Source organism: Cryptomeria japonica, chromosome 9, assembly GCF_030272615.1.
Source record: "Cryptomeria japonica chromosome 9, Sugi_1.0, whole genome shotgun sequence".
NCBI classification, from domain to species: Eukaryota; Viridiplantae; Streptophyta; class Pinopsida; order Cupressales; family Cupressaceae; genus Cryptomeria; species Cryptomeria japonica.
Window position 1 is genome coordinate 617958833 of NC_081413.1, and position 20148 is coordinate 617978980.

A 20148-nucleotide genomic window follows, 5' to 3' on the forward strand; every position below is an offset into this window, starting at 1 on the left:
TTTTCAAGCCTCTACAAAGGTTATGTGGGTTGCTTTCCATTCTCCACCTATTAGCATTGATTTTGGGGAGGTTTTGAGTGCTTGTAATGGGGGTGGGTGCCATTAACGTGGTATCAAATCATGGCTACAACTTTGGAAAGGAAGATATTGAATTTTGATTAATTTTGAAGAAAGCCATGTAAGTAGTGATTGTGGGTGTCCCTACAACAAGATGTATTGTAGCTAGTAGGACTACAATAAGAAGAAAGAAAAAAATTAATGAGATTTATAGTAGCATGATTCCACCAAGGAGCAAGATCACAAAGGTTGTAATAGTTGCAACTACTATAGAAAGGATAGATGAGATAGTGGAGGCCCTAAGGGGACTGTAAACAAGGACGGATGTAATAGGTGGTGGTATTGGAAGATTTACAACACATGAATACACTAATAATGAACTTGAAAGAGTAGATATGGTAGAGCAACAAGGTGAAAATGTAGATGTAGATATGGATATAGGAGAAAGAAGGCCAATAAGGCTATCTCACAAAGTTTATAACTAAATGAGTTAAAAGATTGGTTAACAAATATAGATGAATAGTTTGAATAACATTAAGTGGAAGACCCTAGAAGAGTAAAGGCTACCCAAATAAAATTAAAAGGTCGGGTAACACTTTGGTGGAAGTAGGTGCAGGCTGATGTAGCATCCTAAAATTGCAACCCTTGCAATTTTGACCACATTTTGGGCCCTCACCTTATCGGTCTCATCCCCATGCTTGATTGAGACCCATTTATGCCTCCCTTATGCAACCAAACTTCATTTATCCACCTAACAACTTGCATAGCCCCTTGTTCTTGTCCTAAATTAGACCAGGACCAGAGCACCACACCCTAGTCCTCCCTAATCAGGACCTATTTTGGCCCCTAGGCCCTATCTCAAATTTGAGCAGGAAATAAATCCCCCATGTCCGCCTATGTCGGAAAATTAATTGTTTGACGACAGGCAAGTATATAAGGAGGTCTTCCTCTCTCATTTGGATATAAGGTGATATCATGACAAAGTGAAGAAGGCAAGGAGACTACATTCAAACATCAAGCACTCAAGCATTCATCATCTAGCATTCTTGAAGGTTGCATATTCTTCATCTATCCATTGGAGCAACATTACATCATTCATTTGCAAGCATGTGTGTGTTAGGGTTTTGTCATGTTCATGTCATTTCATATAACATATGTGATTACCTCTAAGAAGCAAAGCGTCATCATCATCTATTGTAGATCTAAAGGTATACCTTTCCATCATTTATTTCAAGCATTTGCAGTATTTCTTTCAAGGTTGATTTCCAAACCGGGGTTTGACTTAGGCAAACCTCTATTCCCAACCCCTTTATTTGCAGAGACAGAAAAACCCTTTTCGACGCTCGGAAAGTTCAGAGGACCAATAGGAGGGCAACCTGGTTCGGACACACGGTCCCTGTAACTTTTGGCAGATTTTGCATAGCAGCTCCAAATCATCTCAAGCTTCTTAGATCCAAGTGCATGACTGAATCCCGAATTTGTAGCTCACTGTTTCCGCCTATTTTGTCTTCAATTCCAACACTTTACTTATTCAACTTACAAAAGAGGGTCAAACACATTCCAAACACAAACAATCTACTTAGTATTCAATCCTTGTATCATTTAGGATTGGATCTAGTATATTTATCCCTTTTTTTGAATGTAAAGTTCCCCAAGTGAAAATCGGCTTAGGGTTTTCCCCCTTTCCAAGTGGTGACTTTACAAAGCCTCAAATTTTCCACTTTACATTTTGGTGAATCGGACTCCTTACACCATTGATTCTGATTTTTTGATTTCAAATCTGAGTGTATGCAATTTAAAATCTAAATTTTCATTTACAAGTTTGATTTCCTTGCAAATTTTAAAAATTTAGAGGTTAACTTCACTAAAACCCTAATTTTTAAATTCAAAATCGAGTTTGTGATTTGTATAATTTGGATTAATTATTTCAGATCTAAGCATTCATTTAATTTGCAAATTCAAATTTTCATCTAGAAGTCAAATTTCACAATTAATTGAAAATTAAGTGGTTAATTTCAATAACCCTAATTTTTAAATTTTTTAAATTGAGCTTGTGGGTTGTTTAAATTTCAAATTTCCCTCTTCGGATTTGTTTGCTAATTTAAAATTCAAATTCAAAATTGCAACCTTGGATGAAATTTCAATTTCAAATTTAATTTTTAAAATTAAGTGGTTAATTAAAAAAAAACCTAATCTCTAAATTTAATCTTGTGCATTTTCCAATTTTCCAAATTCCAAATTCCAATCTTAGATCTATTTTCAAATTTAAATTAAGTGGTTCTTTCTACAAGACCCTAATTTTAATTTTAATTCTCTTGTGGAAAATTTCAAATTTAAAAATTTTCAAAGGTTAATTGAAAGAGCCCTAATTTTTTAAAATTAAATTAATTCTTTCAATTTTCAAATTTCAACATTTCAAATTTTAAAATTAAGAGGTTATTTAACACAACCCTAAGTTTAAAATCAAATTTTTATTGGATAAATTCAAATCTTTTAGTGGGTAATTTTAAATTTAAATTAAGAGGTTATTTTCAAAGCCTTAATTATAAATTTAAATTTCCTAGGAGGTTGCATAAATTTTCAAAAAATGAATAATCACTTTTCTAAATTTTTGAATTATTCAAATTCCAATTTCCAAATCTCAACTTTCAAATTTTCATTTCACATTTTTAAAAATTAAAAAACAAAATCAAATTTGAATCTCATCAATTTAAATAAATTAAGTGGTTTTATTTATAAAATCCTAATTAATTTTCAAATAATTTGCTTGAACTTAAATTTCAATATTAATCATGACAATTAATGGACTTGATCTATTTTCTATTTCACATATGATTACATTGGTTTTTATATACATTTATTATAATCATGTGTTGGATAATGACTTCTTTCACTGCATGTTACTTCTTTTCATTCATAGCACTTGGCCATATTGCATTCTTCGAATTTCCAAGTTGATTCCTTTTCATAGATTAGATCTCGAAGGATTCATTTTTCATATATGTTGTGTTATGGTGATATTTTTGGGTAAATGCATTTCATACGTAGATCACCTAAAAGCTTTTGTAGATCCTATTCCTAGAGATGACAATGAGAAACCTAATACTTGTACCTCTCCTAGGGTATCTAATGTGAATGAAGAAAGAACTAATACTCCTATCAATGATCTCTCTAATGGAGAGCACGCATTGAAGAGCAACATGGCCCCATCTTCTTCTTTTACACATACCCTTGCGTAAGGGGGGCAAGGTCAAAATTTTGGTGTTTCCATCTCTCTAGATCCTCCTTATTCTCCTCGAGCCTATCTTAAACATCAAAGTATTTGTAGATAAGATGATGTCATGCATTTCATTCATGATGTCTCTACCCATATAACATCAAGCAAAGATGAGGCCTTAGATGATAAGGATCTTCCTTCCCAATCTACCAAAGAGGATATGCATGATGAAAGAAAGGAAAGTCCTTCTCCACAAGATATTCCTTCTTCATCTACTAATCCTTTCATTCCTTCTAAACATCCTTACACTACAAACTTCAAAGAAATTTATTATAATGTTTTGCCGCCTTCTCAATTAAAGGATTCTTATAGGAGTGGCTTCAACTTAATATCAAAACAAGGTTTTACAGGACAAGGACTTGGAAAATTTGAACAAGGAATTCAAGTCCCTATAAACTCTCCCGCACAAATAACCATAGAAGGCCTTGGAAATGATAATAAATCTCCTATGGATGAACTCCTTAGGATTCAAGACTTCAAAAATCATCTTGCAAGACAACAGGCCATTAGTGCTCGCAAAAGAGCTTCTTCTTCAAAAGCTCCTTTTTGTTCATTTCATCAAACCCATGATCACCATGCTAATGATTGTCTCGATTTTCAAAATTCAATAAAAGAGGTTATCGATAGTGGTAAAATTAAAATCATGGATGGCAATCCTTCCTCTTCTAATAACAACTCTTGTCCTCAATCTCAAAAGAATAAACCTACATCTATTAATGATCAAGAAAGATTAACAAGTAGAATATTTTGGAGGTTGAAGTATGATAAGAATATTGCTTTTTCATTCATTAAAACTAATCGCAATTATAAGCATAAGAAAGGTGATGCACATTGTCTTTTTCATAATTGTTATTCTCATTCTCTTGGCAAGTGTAAAGCATTTAATGAATTTGTTCAAGAACAATACGATCGTGCTCGTATATATTTTTCAACAGATCTTGCTCTCTTTCTAGGTGAAAAGGTAGTGCCTTAGTACTCCTCTCACCTCAAGTTGCTCCTCACCCTATGACACAAGTAGTTAACTTAACTAGGAGCTCTTTGTCATTAGAGGCGTCGCTTCTTCAATTTCAAATATCTTGGGGTAGCAACATGATTTCCCCTCTTTCTCTCCTCTTTCTAAGGATTCACTATTTTCTTTGTGATTGCATTATTTATAAATTGATGTCCTTTCTTGCATGGAATTATCCTTCATGCGAGCACATATTTGTTCCTTGGATGGGACCTATTCCTTGCTTGAAACGATGCATCTATTATGAATAATCTTTCCTTAGAGAACTTTTTAAAACTTTCTTCTTCCTCTTTTTTTCTCTTTGAAAATTACCTATTCTTTTGTGCAACGTTATTCATCACTTGATGCCCTTTCTTGCATAGAGTTATCCTTCATGCGAGCACATGTTTGTTTCTTGAGTTAAGACCTATTCATTGTGTGAAACGATTCATCTCTTATGAATAAGCTCTCTCTAGAACATGTGTAATTTTCCTCTTTGTCCTCTTGCTTGGGGGGCAAGGATGGCTTTTTCACCCTCTCTCTTTCTATCTATTGTATCACTATTACCTTTAGGGGTTGCATTTTTCATGTGTTAATATCCTTTCTTTCAATGGCATGTCTCTTATGAATAATCCTCCTTAGGGGAATATGTGATCTCTCTCTCTCTCTCTCTCTCTCTCTCTCTCTAAAGATTACCACTTATTTTGAGATGCATTTTACATAAACTAATGTCTTTTCTTTCATTGGATATTCATTCATGTGACTGTATTGTGCATTTCCTTATGCCTAATCTCTTCTTAGAATATTGTGTAATTCTTCTCATTGTCCTTACACTTTGGGGGCAATGATTGATTTCTCCTCCTCTCTCTCTCCTCTCTAAGGATCTACTTTTCCTTTGTGGAGTGGTGTTTGTTCACGATTTGGTGTCATTCCTTGTGTGAAGTTATTGTTTTCTCAAGGATTCTCTCTTATACAAGAGGTGTAAGTGCTTGGCTACAACCTCTTCTTCACTTGGCAATATAAATCTATCATTAACTTACTCCTCACATTGGGTCAAAAATGTGTCATCCTTCATCAAGAATCCCTTTCACCTAGCAATAGGAGGAAGGTATGAATCCTTGTTCTCTTTCCTTTCTTTTGATAGAAGATGTTATGTTTGTTCAAGATAGCTCCTCTTGGAGGTAGATGTCTTTTCGAGAAAACATCTCTTCTCCTTCAAGGATCCCCTTTACACAAGTTGCAAGATATCTCTTTTTCAACTATCTTATCCTTGCTTGAAGAGTGTTCCCTCTCTAGCTTGGATTTATGACATTGTTGCCTAAAGTATATCTCCTTGGTGTTGAAGGTAAGTTATCCTTGTCTCTAGCTTCCTTAAGACATCAACATAAAACTATGTTGACATCTTAAGGGGGGGACCCACATCTCTCCCCTTGTACCATATTGTACTATAACTCTTGCATACCATTTTTGCATGTCTTAAATGGGGTGTTCATTCTTGGAACCAGAGTAAAATCTCTTAGAGATAGATGCTTCACACTCGATTAGACGAGGTTACACATCACCAAAAACAACAAAGTCTTAAATGGGATGGCCTTGAAACTAGGCATGTATCTTTGCCACTTGGCATTTACACATTTGTACATAGAATCGCCCATTGGAATTTGCATTTACATCACATGTCTTAAATAGGTTGAAGCACACTCAAAAATAGAGAAAAGACTCTTACACGAGATGCTATACACTTGAAACCAAACATCACTTGCACACATGCACGAGGATGGGTGGAACTAGCTAAAAACAACTAGACTATTCTTACTCTCCTCCCCACATGGATCAACTAGATAAAAACATTTAGGGGCGAGTTGTCCATGTCCTTTCTCACCATGGATCACCTAGATAAAAATATCTAGGGGCGAGTAGTCCATGCTCTCTCTCATCATTCTTCTCATGGATCACTTGGATAAACACATCTAGAGTGTATTCATGCTCTCGCTTCTTCCTCTCATGAACTTTTAGTTTTTCTATTGATAGTTCATGGATGATGCTTGTTTTGCTCTTTTATGTGATCATTTGTGTTCATGAGATGGCATTTTCAAGAATGATATTAGTTGTTGAGACATTTTGATATCGAGATCTCTTCGGCTAGTTAACTTGAGGTCTTGTTTTTGGTCTTTAGCTTTTGGGTCTTGTGTGCCTTTGTGTCTTTGCTTTGTTTGTCTTTTTTTCCTTTATTTGTCTTTTTGGTTTTTGTCTTGTTTTGTGTGCCCTTGCATATGTTTGAGTGAGTTAAGATCCTAAGATTGGGGGCTTAGTTCCTCTAAATTAGTGATATCTTATACTCCTTGTGATTTTGCTTCGCATTCCTCATCTCCTTTTACTTTACTGTGAGTATTTGCGTAAGCTCATAGTCCCGCTAAAGTGGGGGCTAAATGTAGCATCCTAAAATTGCACCCCTTGCAATTTTGACCGCATTTTGGGCCCTCACCTTATCGGTCTCATCCTCATTCTTGATCAGGACCCATTTATGCCTCCCCTATGCAACCAAGCTTCATTTTTTGACCTAACAACTTTCATGGCCCCTTGTTCATGGCCTAAATTAGGGCAAGACCAGGGTGCCATGCCTTGGTCCCCACCAAGACTAGGGCACCATGCCCTGGTCCTCCCTAATTAGGACCTATTTTGGCCCTATCTCAAATTTGAGCGGGATATAAGGTGATAGCATGACAAAGTGGAGAAGGCAAGGAGACTTCATTCAAGCATCAAACATTCAAGCATCCATCATCTAGCATTCTTGAAGGCTACATATTCTTCATCTATTCATTGGAGCAACATTACATCATTCATTTGCAAGCATGTGTGTTAGGGTTTTGTCATGTTCATGTCATTTCATACAACATATGTGATTACATCTAAGAAGCAAAGTGTCATCATGATCTATTGCAGATATGAAGGTATACCTTTCCATCATTTATTTCAAGCATTTGCAGTATTTCTTTCAAGGTTGATTCCAAACTGAGGTTTGACTTAGGCAAACCCCTATTCCCAACCCCTTTCTTCTTCTTTTTGTGTGCAGGAAGTAGGTGTGCAGTTGTACTTCTAGAATTAAAATTTATTTGCAGAGACGGAAAAACCCTTTTCAATGCGCGGAAAGTTTGAAGGACCGATAGGAGGGCGACTTGGTCCGGACGCAGAGTCCCTGCAACTTTTGGCAAATTTTGCAAAGCAACTTTGAATCATCTCAAACTTCTCAGATCCAGGTGCACGACTAAACCCTGAATCTGTAGTTCACTATTTTCGCCTATTTTGTCTTCAATTCCAGCGCTTTACTTATTCAATTTACAAAAGAGGGTGAAACACATTCCAAACATAGATAGTCTACTTAGTATGCATTCCTTGTAACATTTAGGATTAGATCTAGTACATTCATCCCCTGTTTTGAATGTAAAGTTCCCCAAGTGAAAATTGGCTTAGTGATTTCCCCCTTTCCAAGTGGTGAATTAAAAAAGCCCCAAATTTTTCACTTTATAGTTGAGAGAAGGAGAAACGTTAGGAATAAGATTAGTTGATGGGATTGAATGATGAGTAAGATGACAACTAAGTTTCTACTTAACAGTTATCAACTTGATCTCAAACTACAAAATTAATGGCAAATAAAGTTTGAAGGATTATACAGTGTTTTTACAGAATTTCAATAAGATTGGCACATAATGAATTAGACCATAAGAAGTTAGTTTGATGTTTTAATGGACTAAGGCTAAATATTGAAGATGAGCTAATCCTAGTGAAGTTATGAACTATGGAAGAGGCATATCATTAATTCTTAATATAGAGGAGAAATTGACAATAAAGAAAGGAACAACCAAAGGAAGAGATGCACTTAGTAGAAGTAGAGGATAATAAAAGATAAGGATGCTAGCCATTCAAATAGTCAAAAGGAGAAAAATCAAACAAGAGAAAGACCATATTGTATGATAGGTAGAGGTGGATATGGAAGAGGTAAAAGTAGAGGTTTTCAAGATACATGTTTCACATATGGATAGTAAGGCCTTAGGTTTATGAATACCCAAAAGTAGGTTGGAAGGATCAAGGAGAACAAAGTTTGCAAGTGCACACGTAGCCAAAGGGGATACAAAATCTAAAAGATTTTTTAGCCAACTAGATCAACTTGAGAAAGGAAAAGCAACTATCATGAAAAAGATATCATTGAAGCCAACTCAAAGAGAAGATGAACTTGTCAAAAAAATATTTGTTTACTATTACATAAAAGCAAGCAAAAAATGTTGCAAGGTCATAATAAATAGTGGGATAACTAGTAATTTAGTCTTAGTGAAGTTGGGGTTAAGAGGGAAAATCACCCTAGTCCTTACAAGGTGTCATGGCTATAAAATGGGCACCAAATCTTGCTTGATCAATAATTTCTAATGAGTTTTGAAATAGGCACTTATGAAGATGAACTGTGGTGTGATATCATGTCTATGGGTGTATGCCGTTTTCTCTTAAGAAGACCATGACAATTTGTTAGGAAGTCAATCCATGATGGGAGAGAAAACACTTGAACATTGGAAACAATGGTGAAAAGCACACTTATAACATTAATAACTATAGAAGAAGAGGTGGAAAGTAGTTCAAGGATGTTGCTAAGATAGGAAAATAATTTTTGAAGGAGTTTAAGTATGAAAATCTATGTTTAGTAGTAGTTCCCAAGGTTCTACAGATAGGTGGTGCTACTAATAGGAGTAAATGGGTTGCTGGAATAATCTGATGAAATTGTGTCCAAAGAGTTGCCTAAAGGAATACCACCCATGAGAAGTATTATCCATCACATTGACTTGATTCTAGGGGAAATCTTACCCAACAAGGTTCCTTATAGATGGATACCTGTAGAAAATGAAGAGGTGAACAAACATGCGTAGAAAATATGGGAAAAATAATTAATATGATAAATCCTTAGACCATGTGCAATTCCAATTGGTTTAGTAGCAAAAAAATAGGGTGAATGGAGGATGTGCACAAACTCAAGATTCGTTAATAAAATAACTATCAAGTATTACTTTCCTTTACCTAGAATGTATTATCTCATGGGTTGCCTAAGCAAGGAAAAATATTTAATTACATTTTATTAAAGAAGTGGGTATCACTAAATTAGAAAATGAGAGAGTGGTGAGTACTAGAAGACCACTTTTAAGGTTGAGAGGTTGTATGAGTGGTTAGTAATGCCTTTTTTATTAACAAATGTACCTAGCACATTTGTGTGATTGATGAATGGAGTGTTGAAACCATTTTTTATTTTTTAAATTGTAGTTCTTTGCCTTGATGACTTTATAACAAAAATAGGGAAGGACATTTTTGCATATTGGAAGGTTTTTCAAAGGCTTGTGGAGGAAAAAATATTAGTGAACTTAAGGAAATGCGATGCTATGAATGATAAATCAATCTATTTGGGATATTCCACCTCACCTCGAGGACTACAAATGGATCCAGATAGGGTACAAGTAATAATAGAGTTCTCAACCCCTACGACTGTGCATGAGGTTTGAAGTTTCTATGGTTTAGCTAGCTTTTATTGTAGATTTATTCAAAATTCGAATAGAATATGTAATCCCGTTACTAAAACCACAAGGGGAGATTGAAAGGAGTTTAATTGGATTGTATTAGTAGATAAGATTTTTGAGCTCTTGAAGAAGGTCATCAAGGAATTAATGTTGGCATTTTACTCGATTTTATTAAAGTATTTCAAGTGAATTGTGATACAAGTCAGATAACCATATGAGGGAAAACCTATTGCATAATTAAGAAGAGATATTTCGTTTATGATCAAGATTTTTATGTCAGTACATGCCTTGAAGAAGCGACAACATTATTTGCTTCCTAAGGAGTTTGTGCTTTACACAAATCATCATGCTTTACAATTTATCAACATCAAGACCAAGCTTAATCGACAACAAATGAAGTGGGTAGAATAATTACAGGAGTGTACTTTTTTTTCTCAAGCATCAAAGTGGAAGTTCAAATAATGTAGCAGATGCATTAAGTAGGAGAGCAACATTATTAATTGAAATGAAAGTTGTAAGTAGTTGGAGTTGATTCTATCAAGGAGTTATACAAGGATGATTTACAAGGATGCATGAAAAACATATATGGAGCCTACTAGTTTGGAAAGGACATCATGGATGCATTGCATCATATAGGGTGGTTTGTTATTCAAGGGACAACAACTATGCATACCTCAAGGATCAATGAGACATAATCTACTACAATAAAAGCATTATAGTGGTTTGGCTAGAAATTTTGGAGTTGATAAGAACATGATGCAACCTAGTGAAAGATTATATTGACCAAGGATGAGGGAGAAGGTCAAAAAATTGTGCGGGGATGTCAAGTTTGCCAATATTGGAAAGAAGGGAGCCAAAATATAGGACTATATTAGCCATTACCCATAAAGGAGAAACCATGAGATGAAATAAGCTTGGATTTTGTGCTTAAAATACTAAGAACATATAGAGGTAAGGATTCTATCTTTATTTGATCCTTAAAAATGACTCATTTGTAGCTTTCAAAAAGGGTAATGATGCCACACATATTGCAAATGCATTTTTTACAAAGTCTGTTAGGTTGCATGGATTGCCAAAAAGTATAGTTTCAAACCATGACACTAAGTTTGTAGGATATTTATATACTATTCTCTTCTCCAACTAAGTCTTTCCCTTGTTAATGCAAATAATGCATGTGTTTTGCAATTTTTTCTCCTCCAACTCTTTTCTCATGACCACTAGTATTTGCAAGCACCCTTAATTTTAAAATATCCCTAGTACCATATCCATAACAATTTGGAATGGATTCTTACTTTACTTTTGTTAACTAAAACATTATATGTGAATCCATCGAGTGGTAGTATCAAATTTGATTGCTTAGGCTTGTCACAATCAAATATCTTAACACATTTCCTAAGCTTTGATTAACAACTTCGGTCTATCCATCTATTTGAATCAAAGCTTAGGAAAAGTTGTTAATCAAAGGTTTAGGAAATGTGTTAAGATGCTTGATTGTGACAAGCCTAAGAAATCAAATTTGATACTACCACAAGATGGATTCATATATAATGTTTTAGTTGATAAAAGTACAAGTAAGACTCCATTCCAAATTGTTTATGGATATGGTACTAGGGATATTTTGAAATTAAGGGAGCTTACAAATACTAGTGGTCATGAGAAAAGAGTTGAGGAGAAAATCTTGCAAAACACATGCATTATTTGCATTAACAAGTAAGGGAAAGACTTAGTTGGAGAAGAGAATAGTATAAATAGAAAGAAAATTCAAAAGGGAAGAATAATTTTGAAGTGTGAGAAATAGTGCAATTGCAATCTACAAAAGTAAATATTTTTGAGTCATACCCATAACAAGCTCAAAATTATCAAGAAATTTCCATCAAATGCTTATGAGTTGGAGCTATCTATAGGCCTAAACATCTCTCCAATTTTTAACGTTTCTAATTTGTAAACTTACTATGAGGGAGATGCATAGCAGTAATGAGAGAAAGAGGAAACACCACTAAAAAATGGATGGAACAACTATTTCAAGAGAAATAGGAAGCACCACCAAAAAATGGATGGAACAACTATCTAAAAGAGGAGAGGAGATCAAATGCATTTGTCAACTACTAGCCCACTCCCACCAAATTGGCCACTCAATATGAATGAAGTTGAATATTGTAATTGACTTTTAATTAAGCCAACAAGAAAGTTTGGCTAGTCCTAATGAATAATACCTAAATGGGTGCAAAAGAGGAGTTTGGATATATGAATTGTAGAGGAAAATGAAAGTACATAATGAAAAGTTGTGGGACATAAGAATTGCTATTACAACAACCCACATGTTGGATTTGATTTTGCCCCTTGTTATGTGAAAATTTCAATGTATATTCAAGAGTATTAAAAATCCTTATCATGGTATGATGGTGAATTACTATAGATGCCCTAATAATTGCTATTAGGGAAACCCACATGTTGGATTTGATTTTAACTCTTCTTATGTGGAAATTTCAATGTATATTCAAGAGTATAAAAAATCCTTCTCATGGTATGATGGTGAATTACTATAGATGCAAGGAACTAAAGGATGTCGATTTAATGGGTTAGTATGTCTCAAACATAGAGTTGGTGGCATTCTCAATAGGTAGGTTGTAACTATCTTGATACTTTGTTGTTGTAGTCACAAAAATGAGTGAGCTATTTGAGGTATAACTCTAGCTTATAGGTTAAAGCTACAATTAGAACAAAATGCTTAGTGATTATGTCATATGTAAATACTATGAATTAGAAAATTTATGAAGACACTTTTAAATTACATAGAAGATGATTGGTCAACAAAATTAAAACTAATTATAAGAAAAAAAAATTAATAATAACCAAAAAAATGGTTTACACTGGAAATGATTATACTTCCATTATTTTTGAAAAATGTGAGTTGATATTTTATAAATCACCTCTCCAATTTTTAACATTTCTAATTTGTAAACTTACTATGACGGAGATGCATAGCAGCAATGCTAGAGGAAACACCACTAAAAAATGGATGGAACAACTATTTCAAGCAAAATAGGAAGCACCACCAAAAAAAGGATGGAACAACTATCTAAGAGAGGAGAGGAGATCAAATGCATTTGTCGACTACTAGCCCACTCTCACTATGTTGGCCACTCTATATGAATGTAGTTGAATATCTTAATTGACTTTTAAGCCAACAAGAAAGTCTAGCTAGTCCTAATGAACAATACCTAAATGGATGCAAAAGAGGAATTTGGATATATGAATTGTAGAGGAAAATGAAAGTACATAATGAAAAGTTGTGGGACCTAAGAATTGCTATTACAACAACCCACATGTTGGATTTGATTTTACCTCTTGTTATGTGGAAATTTCGAAGTATATTCAAGAGTATACAAAAATCCTTCTTGTGGTATGATGGTGAATTACTATAGATGACCTAATAATTGCTATTAGGGCAACCCACGTGTTGGATTTGATTTTACCCCTTGTTATGTGGAAATTTCAATGTATATTTAAGAGTATAAAAAATCCTTCTCATGGTATGATGGTGAATTATTGTAGATGTGAAGAACTAGAAGAAGTCTATTTAATGGGTTAGTATGTCTCAATTATAGAGTTGGTGGTATCCTCAATGGGTAGGTTGTAACTATCTTGATACTATGTTGTTGTAGTCACAAAAATGGGTGAGCTATTTGTTGTATAGCTCTAGCTTATAGGTTAAAGCTACAATTAGGACAAAATGCTTAATGATAATGATATATATTGAAGGTATAGAAAAATTATGAAGACACTTTTAAATTAGATGCAAAGAACTAGAGGAAGTCTATTAAATGGGTTAATATGTCTCAATTATAGAGTTGGTGGTATCCTCAATGGGTAGGTTGTAACTATCTTGATAAATCACAAAAATGGGCGAGCTATTTGATGTATAGATCTAGTTTATAGGTTAAAGCTACAATTAGGACAAAATGCTTAACGATAATGATACATATTGAAGATAATAGAAAAATTATAAAGACACTTTTAAATTAGACGAGCTATTTGATGCATAGCTCTAGCTTATAGCTACAAACGAGGCGTACATACCCTAACCCCTTGTGGGATTTGGAACTTGTGACCTCTCTTACAAGAGCACAAGTTCTCCACCACTAGGCCAACTCAAGCTGTGCAGGCCAGCATAGAAGATGATTGATCAACAAAATTAAACTAGCCTAATTACAGATAAAAATAATAATAATAACCCCCACACCCCCCCCCCCCCAAAAAAAAGTTATTTACATTGGAAATGATTATACTTCCATTATTTTTGAAAAAAGTGGTGATATTTTAGAAATCGGGTTTTTTAACATTGCTATGATCTCGCAAAAATATGAGCTAGCATGTATCAAAGACGAGCTAAGTCACAGGACACCCTTACAAAAAAAGTGTCAGACATTTTGGCAGAAATATAATCAAACTATATACAGTATACTGTATTGTGCTGTCAATTTCTAATCAACTGCGGTATTAGCTTTAGTATAAAAGACAATTCATGGGCAGAAAACTTTGGAGGTGAATACGATGGTGGTCTAAGGGAATCCGTCGATGTAATTTGTGGGCCATCATCCTGCAGATCGGCAGGACCATTTAAATCACTGCTGCCGCCGGTAAAATCAGCGACTGACTGTACAATTTCCGGGACAAAATCCACGATTACTCCGTCGATGCCAATGAGATGTTCAAGGTATACGGTCTCTTCCACGTTGCTGTACGAAAAAAATGAACAGGCGGCGTCAAAATCGAAGAATTTCTAGAGATTCTAGAAAAAAACAGGGTAAAATTCAACAATGTTTTCCAAAGATGTTAAAAAACTAAGCTTTTTAAATGCATAACAGAAAATTTACGCACTTTAGCTGGCCGTATGTCAGCAGGCAAAGATTTGACTCCTTAATCTTTGAAACTGCTCCAGGATTTTGAAGAACAGCTTTTACTTCTGAGACAATTCCTTGTAGCCCACCTGGCATTGTCAACAGATAATGTTTTTATTCAAATGAAACTGAGGCAGCGATAGGCTAATTCGATTCAGGGCTTGAATCTTTATGTTACCTAGAATGCAAACTTGCACAGCGGCTTCAAGCGAATTCCTTCGAAAATCTTTGTAAGTTTCTACCCCTCCGTCTGTTAGAAATAAAACCTGAGATTCAAGCCGAATTTTTACATAAGATCCCTCTTTTGCTGATTAAAATAGCAAATTTAGAGTTTAGGTTGTTCAGTTTTATTTTATTTTGGTAAAATCATCAAGCATTTCTTTCAAAAACTTACAGGATACATATTTTGCATCTTGCGGGTTAATAATGCCGCATCCGGATGAAAACTGGAGAAAAATACTTGTCTTCCTCTGGCATTTTCGCGCACATCCTACATGATTTTATTGACAATGCATCTTTCAGGTCGGTTGCCATTACGTTAACAGAAGACAGAAAAATGGAAGGAGATTTGTTACCTCGATAATAACTTCTAAATCGTGTCGCAGTTGATCTTCAGAATAATCAATTTCATCATTAAACTTCAATTCAATGTTAAATCCGAGGGATCGATCTACTTTGTCGAAGGCCTCCTTGAGAGTGCAAAGAGAATCGTCCACCAACACCTTCCACTCGAGAAACCTGCCGTCGGGGGTTTTTCTGAGCAACGGCTTTTCAGCCTGGCCATAATCATCCAAGCGTTGCGTTAGTTCACTGCGTAAATTTTTAAAGATCCAAAACTATTTTACTTTGAAGCAGATTGGATTTAAAAAAGGTTTCATGACTGTGCACAGAGGCCGCCGGTTCAAACCCTAAGATGTATCTATTTTTGTCTGCTTTGAGGTCGCGGGTTCAAACCCTACAAATCAAGCAATTCTGCAGAAAGGTCGCAGGTTCAAACCCTAGACGCCTAAACTAACCAAGATAAGCGCTGGCGTAAGATAGAGTAGATTGACTTGAGAATGGATAAACCATGGTAAGCACTATGTTAATCTTTTTCACTTTATTGAAAAGTACACGCGATGCGGGGATTCGAACTCGGGATAAATACAACGTGAAATGACAAACATTGGAAGTCGCAAAGTTTATTTACCGTGTGGCCGTTTGTTTGCAGACCGTAGGACAAAAATTCTTCTAGAGTCAGCTCATTAATATGTTTTTCAACAATGATTTCCTGTTAAAATATGCACAAAACTCCGTTTAAGCTGCAAGAATACTAATGGCATTCCGATTATTACGTACATGAAATATGAAATTTATCTTATATAAGATTGCAAGAATTATTTAAGAAAACAAAATTGAGATTGAAAATATTGAAGATAAATCTTGAAACAAGGAATTGTAGAAAAGAATCTTACATTTTCTTTTGTAACAATGAGATCATCGTGAAAGATAACTGCCCGGTCATCTCTTGTAACCTGCAGACGAAAATCATGAATTTAAATTTTTGTTTTTCAAACCCTAGAAAATCTCGCGCATTTATCATAAAAACTAATAAAATTCTCTGAACAGCGACAACTTTACGTTTACAGTTACCTGTACATCGAACTCGACAAATCTAACACCGTTTCTAGCGGCTTCATTGAATGACGTTATAGTGTTTTCCATAATCGCCTGCATTCGTTTATCAGATGACAGCACTTTATTCATACCACTGCCACGGTGCCCTACCACCACAAATTCAGAAGAAGGTTTCCATACGCTTCCATCAATCTGCTTTCCAGGACCTGCAAAACCGCCAAACAATATCCCAAATTCAAAAGACTGAAAATCCCTCGACCTTCAAATTAAAAAAAATAAAAATTGTGCCAAGATTTCTTACCATCCAGCAACTGGTTAATCAATGTGACGGTGCTATCAGTATTATAGCTTATTCCACCGGGCTCTGTCACAGGCACATCTGAAACATGCACTGCAAAATCCAAAAAGCACCGAAACTCAAAGCGTCAAAAACCATCATAAAATCAAGAAACCAAGATACCCACTGCAAAGAAAAAAGTAAAGATCCAGTAAAAAAAGACAGTAAATGAAAAGAGAACATACAAGCTTTAAGCGCCATTTCTGATTGCAGAGCTTGAAAAAACCGAACAAGAATACGAAAAAACAATCACAATTTCTGATTATTGCAGAGCTTGAAAAAAACCGAACAACAATACAAAACAATCCCAAATCTTCTCAGCTGTTTGCCTCCGTGCATGGGATGAGGCAAAAAAAACTACGATTTTATACATGATCAAACGCGGAGGAGCGGGGAATAAGCCGTCGGATATTCGAATACGAGGAGATGCTTGTAATATTCTAGATCAACTTTGGATAATCCTGGCATATTCTAAGAACAAACAGCCCTTGGAATCTGTGAAGTTGAAGCTGGCGATCTAGAACGGCATTATTCGTAGGATATTCCGTTGAATAATTCCCAAAATACGGTAAAAATAGTCAAAGAGTGGTAGGAAAACGTTTCCCCGTGGGAGCAGATCATGCAGTACTAGTTATACGTGAAGCAAAGCGCGTTCATACAAATCAACTTTTTTTTTCATTATTGGCCGCCGCACATATAGGGTAGAATTATCCAGACAATACTTTAATTTAGTGACGTGTCATTAAGTTATGTCGTTCTATTCACGATACCCATGAGCCGTCGATTGCTAACATGTTTAGCACGTTTTGGTGACTAGATGCTTAAATCTAAAAGCAAAAGTTTGTGTCTTCATTGTCATCATCTTCTCCACCAGCTATTCATAGGGAAATAGGGAAAAAAGTATAGCTAATACTTATCCTTTGGGGATTATTTTATTTTAAGTATGATTTAATGCGTGGGTTTGTTTGGCCCCACACTGAATTGGCACAACCACTAGTGGTTGATTAAAAACATCTAGAGAGTTAAATGGATGCAACTAGTTAGTTATTTTTTACAATATTGTAAGATAGATTGCAACTAGTCAAATTTTATTGGGAGGTGCATTGATGAAATCATTCTTCTTTGGCTTGATGTGAAAATGGTATTCTCCCTAAAGAGTCTATGATTGTGACACTAAAATGGATGCACTTCCTTTTCTAGAAGAAATTGAAGTCAATATTGCAAACTGATGTGTTGGATTCAAATATGGGGGGAGAAGAATGATCTCATTGATGACAAGCTGGATTTTGAAACATTTTACACAACAGAAGAATATAATAGGAAACGTGTTATAATTCAAAGATATTAAATTTCCACAGTTCATAATGAATATTATGCTAAATTTTTGGACTCAACTATGTATATTTTTGTTTGCGTCAACATTTCAAATCACACTCCATGATCAATGTTATAATTTTTATTTTATTTTTTCAATGGGAGGTTTATCACACTCTTTAGTTAAGAGTCAAGGATTGAGGGATATCTATTTTGCCAAATTCATCTAATCTCAGCTTCATCCCTTATAATGTCGGAGCCTTGCACTCATCAAGACTTAATCCCTAATGACCTCATTAAGAACCTTCCAACTTCACTACCTCAAATATTATAATAATAATAATAATAATAATAATAATAATAATAATAATAATAATAATAATAATAATGATGATGTTATAGGAAACATGTTAGAAATATTTGATAATAATATGTTATTTCAAAGAGCCAACCTCCTATACCTTTTTAAGAGGCTACTTACAATAGTCTTCAATATGAACACAATACTCAATATGATGATAATTGTAGACACTTGAAATTGTCTCATTACTAACATCGCTAATTACTCCTCTATATTAATTAAATAATTTTAATTATTTAATTAATCTAATTTTATTCCTCCAGATTAATAATCATCATTTTCACTACAAATTAATTATTCAATTTCCATGCAAATCATTTATTCAATTAACATTTCCTCTAAAACTAATTAAATGGTTTTATTATTTAATTAATTATGATTTATTTACCTTTATTAAAAAAATTATTATTTAATTAAGTTCAATTTTTTCCCCCATAATTAAATAAATTCTTTAAATTATTTAATTATCTAATTATGTCTTCCAAATTAAATTAATTTCTTAAATTTATTTAATTTCATTTCAAATGAATCAAATTTTCCCAAATTTTAATTTCATCTAATTTCAATTTTAATTTCATTTCATTTCAAGTTTTCAAAAACCGAATTCAAATTAAATTTAATTTCATGACATATTTCCTACATCACATGTTAGAATTCTAACTGCCACTGACTCCGAGTCTAACTCCCAACCAACTTTTTGTTTACTAATCAATCAATCTAGTCAACTCTTTGATTACCTTTTCTAACTCCTCATCATATTTTTCAAATAGATCAATCAAATTAGTTAACTCATCAATCAAATCAATTGACTAATCAATCAAATGAGTCCTACTGATCAATCAACTTAGTCAACTCTCAATCAATTCAGTCATGTAGCCAATTCAATTCGTAATCTTCTCCAATCAACTTTGCCTCAATCAATCTCAACCGTTGATCAAATCAGTCTTCAAATCAATCTTGACTGTTCAAATCTCCTCTTCAAAATCTATAAATTGAGCATCAATCTCCCATTTTCAATAACCACAATCTTCAAATTTATTTTGTTACTATACAAGTTTTCATGCAGTGCAATACTGAGAGCTATCCAACCGCAAGATGCAGAAGAGTAGTGGAAGCAAGGGAGTGATTCAACAAAGAGAGTTTTAGTTTATTTGATTTTATGCTTTGTTGATGTTAATCGTATTTCATTGCCTTGTGGATTTAAATTAATTAGATTTGAGTTTTAGTGGTTAACTCGTTAAATGTGATTAGTAATTAATGATTTTCCCCTGTAAAACATTTGGTGAACCCCACATGAAGCTAACAACATATTGATTTTGATGGCTCTACAAGCAAAAAACTGTCGCAATGTCTATGCGACATCTAATCTGCTATTGAGGTCTCTGTATGGCAACTTTCTGGGCTTCGGGAATAGATTTTATGTTCTTGCTAGCAGTCACTGGGAAGATGGCCTTATCTCTGCAGCAACGAAAACTCAGGAACAACAGACCTTCTTCACGAAAACCAAATATTCACTAATAGAGATGGGAAGGGCTCCCCCTCCTCCTCCATTCATTGACGACCGAAAGTGGCAGAAGGTTGGACGCAGGCAACCCAAATGCCCAGCTAGTGCGCCAAATCGTCGTCCAATATGCCATGACCGTCGTCCTTTGTATTATTCGGAGAAGGGTTTTTTAAAACCTACCCATAACGACAAAACCTTTAACCGGGGAAGCACTCTCCAGCAGAAATTCATAGCAAAGAT

At 34.5% G+C, this 20148-nt stretch overlaps 1 protein-coding gene across 1 annotated transcript; it reads right to left on the reverse strand.

Annotated features, from left to right (window-relative positions):
- Positions 1-13840: 13840 nt before the first annotated feature.
- On the reverse strand, positions 13841-17085 carry LOC131063689 (glycerophosphodiester phosphodiesterase GDPD1, chloroplastic). The gene is made up of 10 exons (XM_057997581.2): positions 16915-17085; positions 16694-16783; positions 16408-16598; positions 16230-16289; positions 15965-16045; positions 15351-15551; positions 15170-15265; positions 14954-15041; positions 14756-14864; positions 13841-14613 (listed from the first exon to the last, which is right to left on the reverse strand). Exons 1-10 carry the CDS (start codon positions 16928-16930, stop codon positions 14352-14354), a joined length of 1194 nt encoding a protein of 397 aa, XP_057853564.2. The 5' UTR covers positions 16931-17085; the 3' UTR covers positions 13841-14351.
- Positions 17086-20148: the final 3063 nt, after the last annotated feature.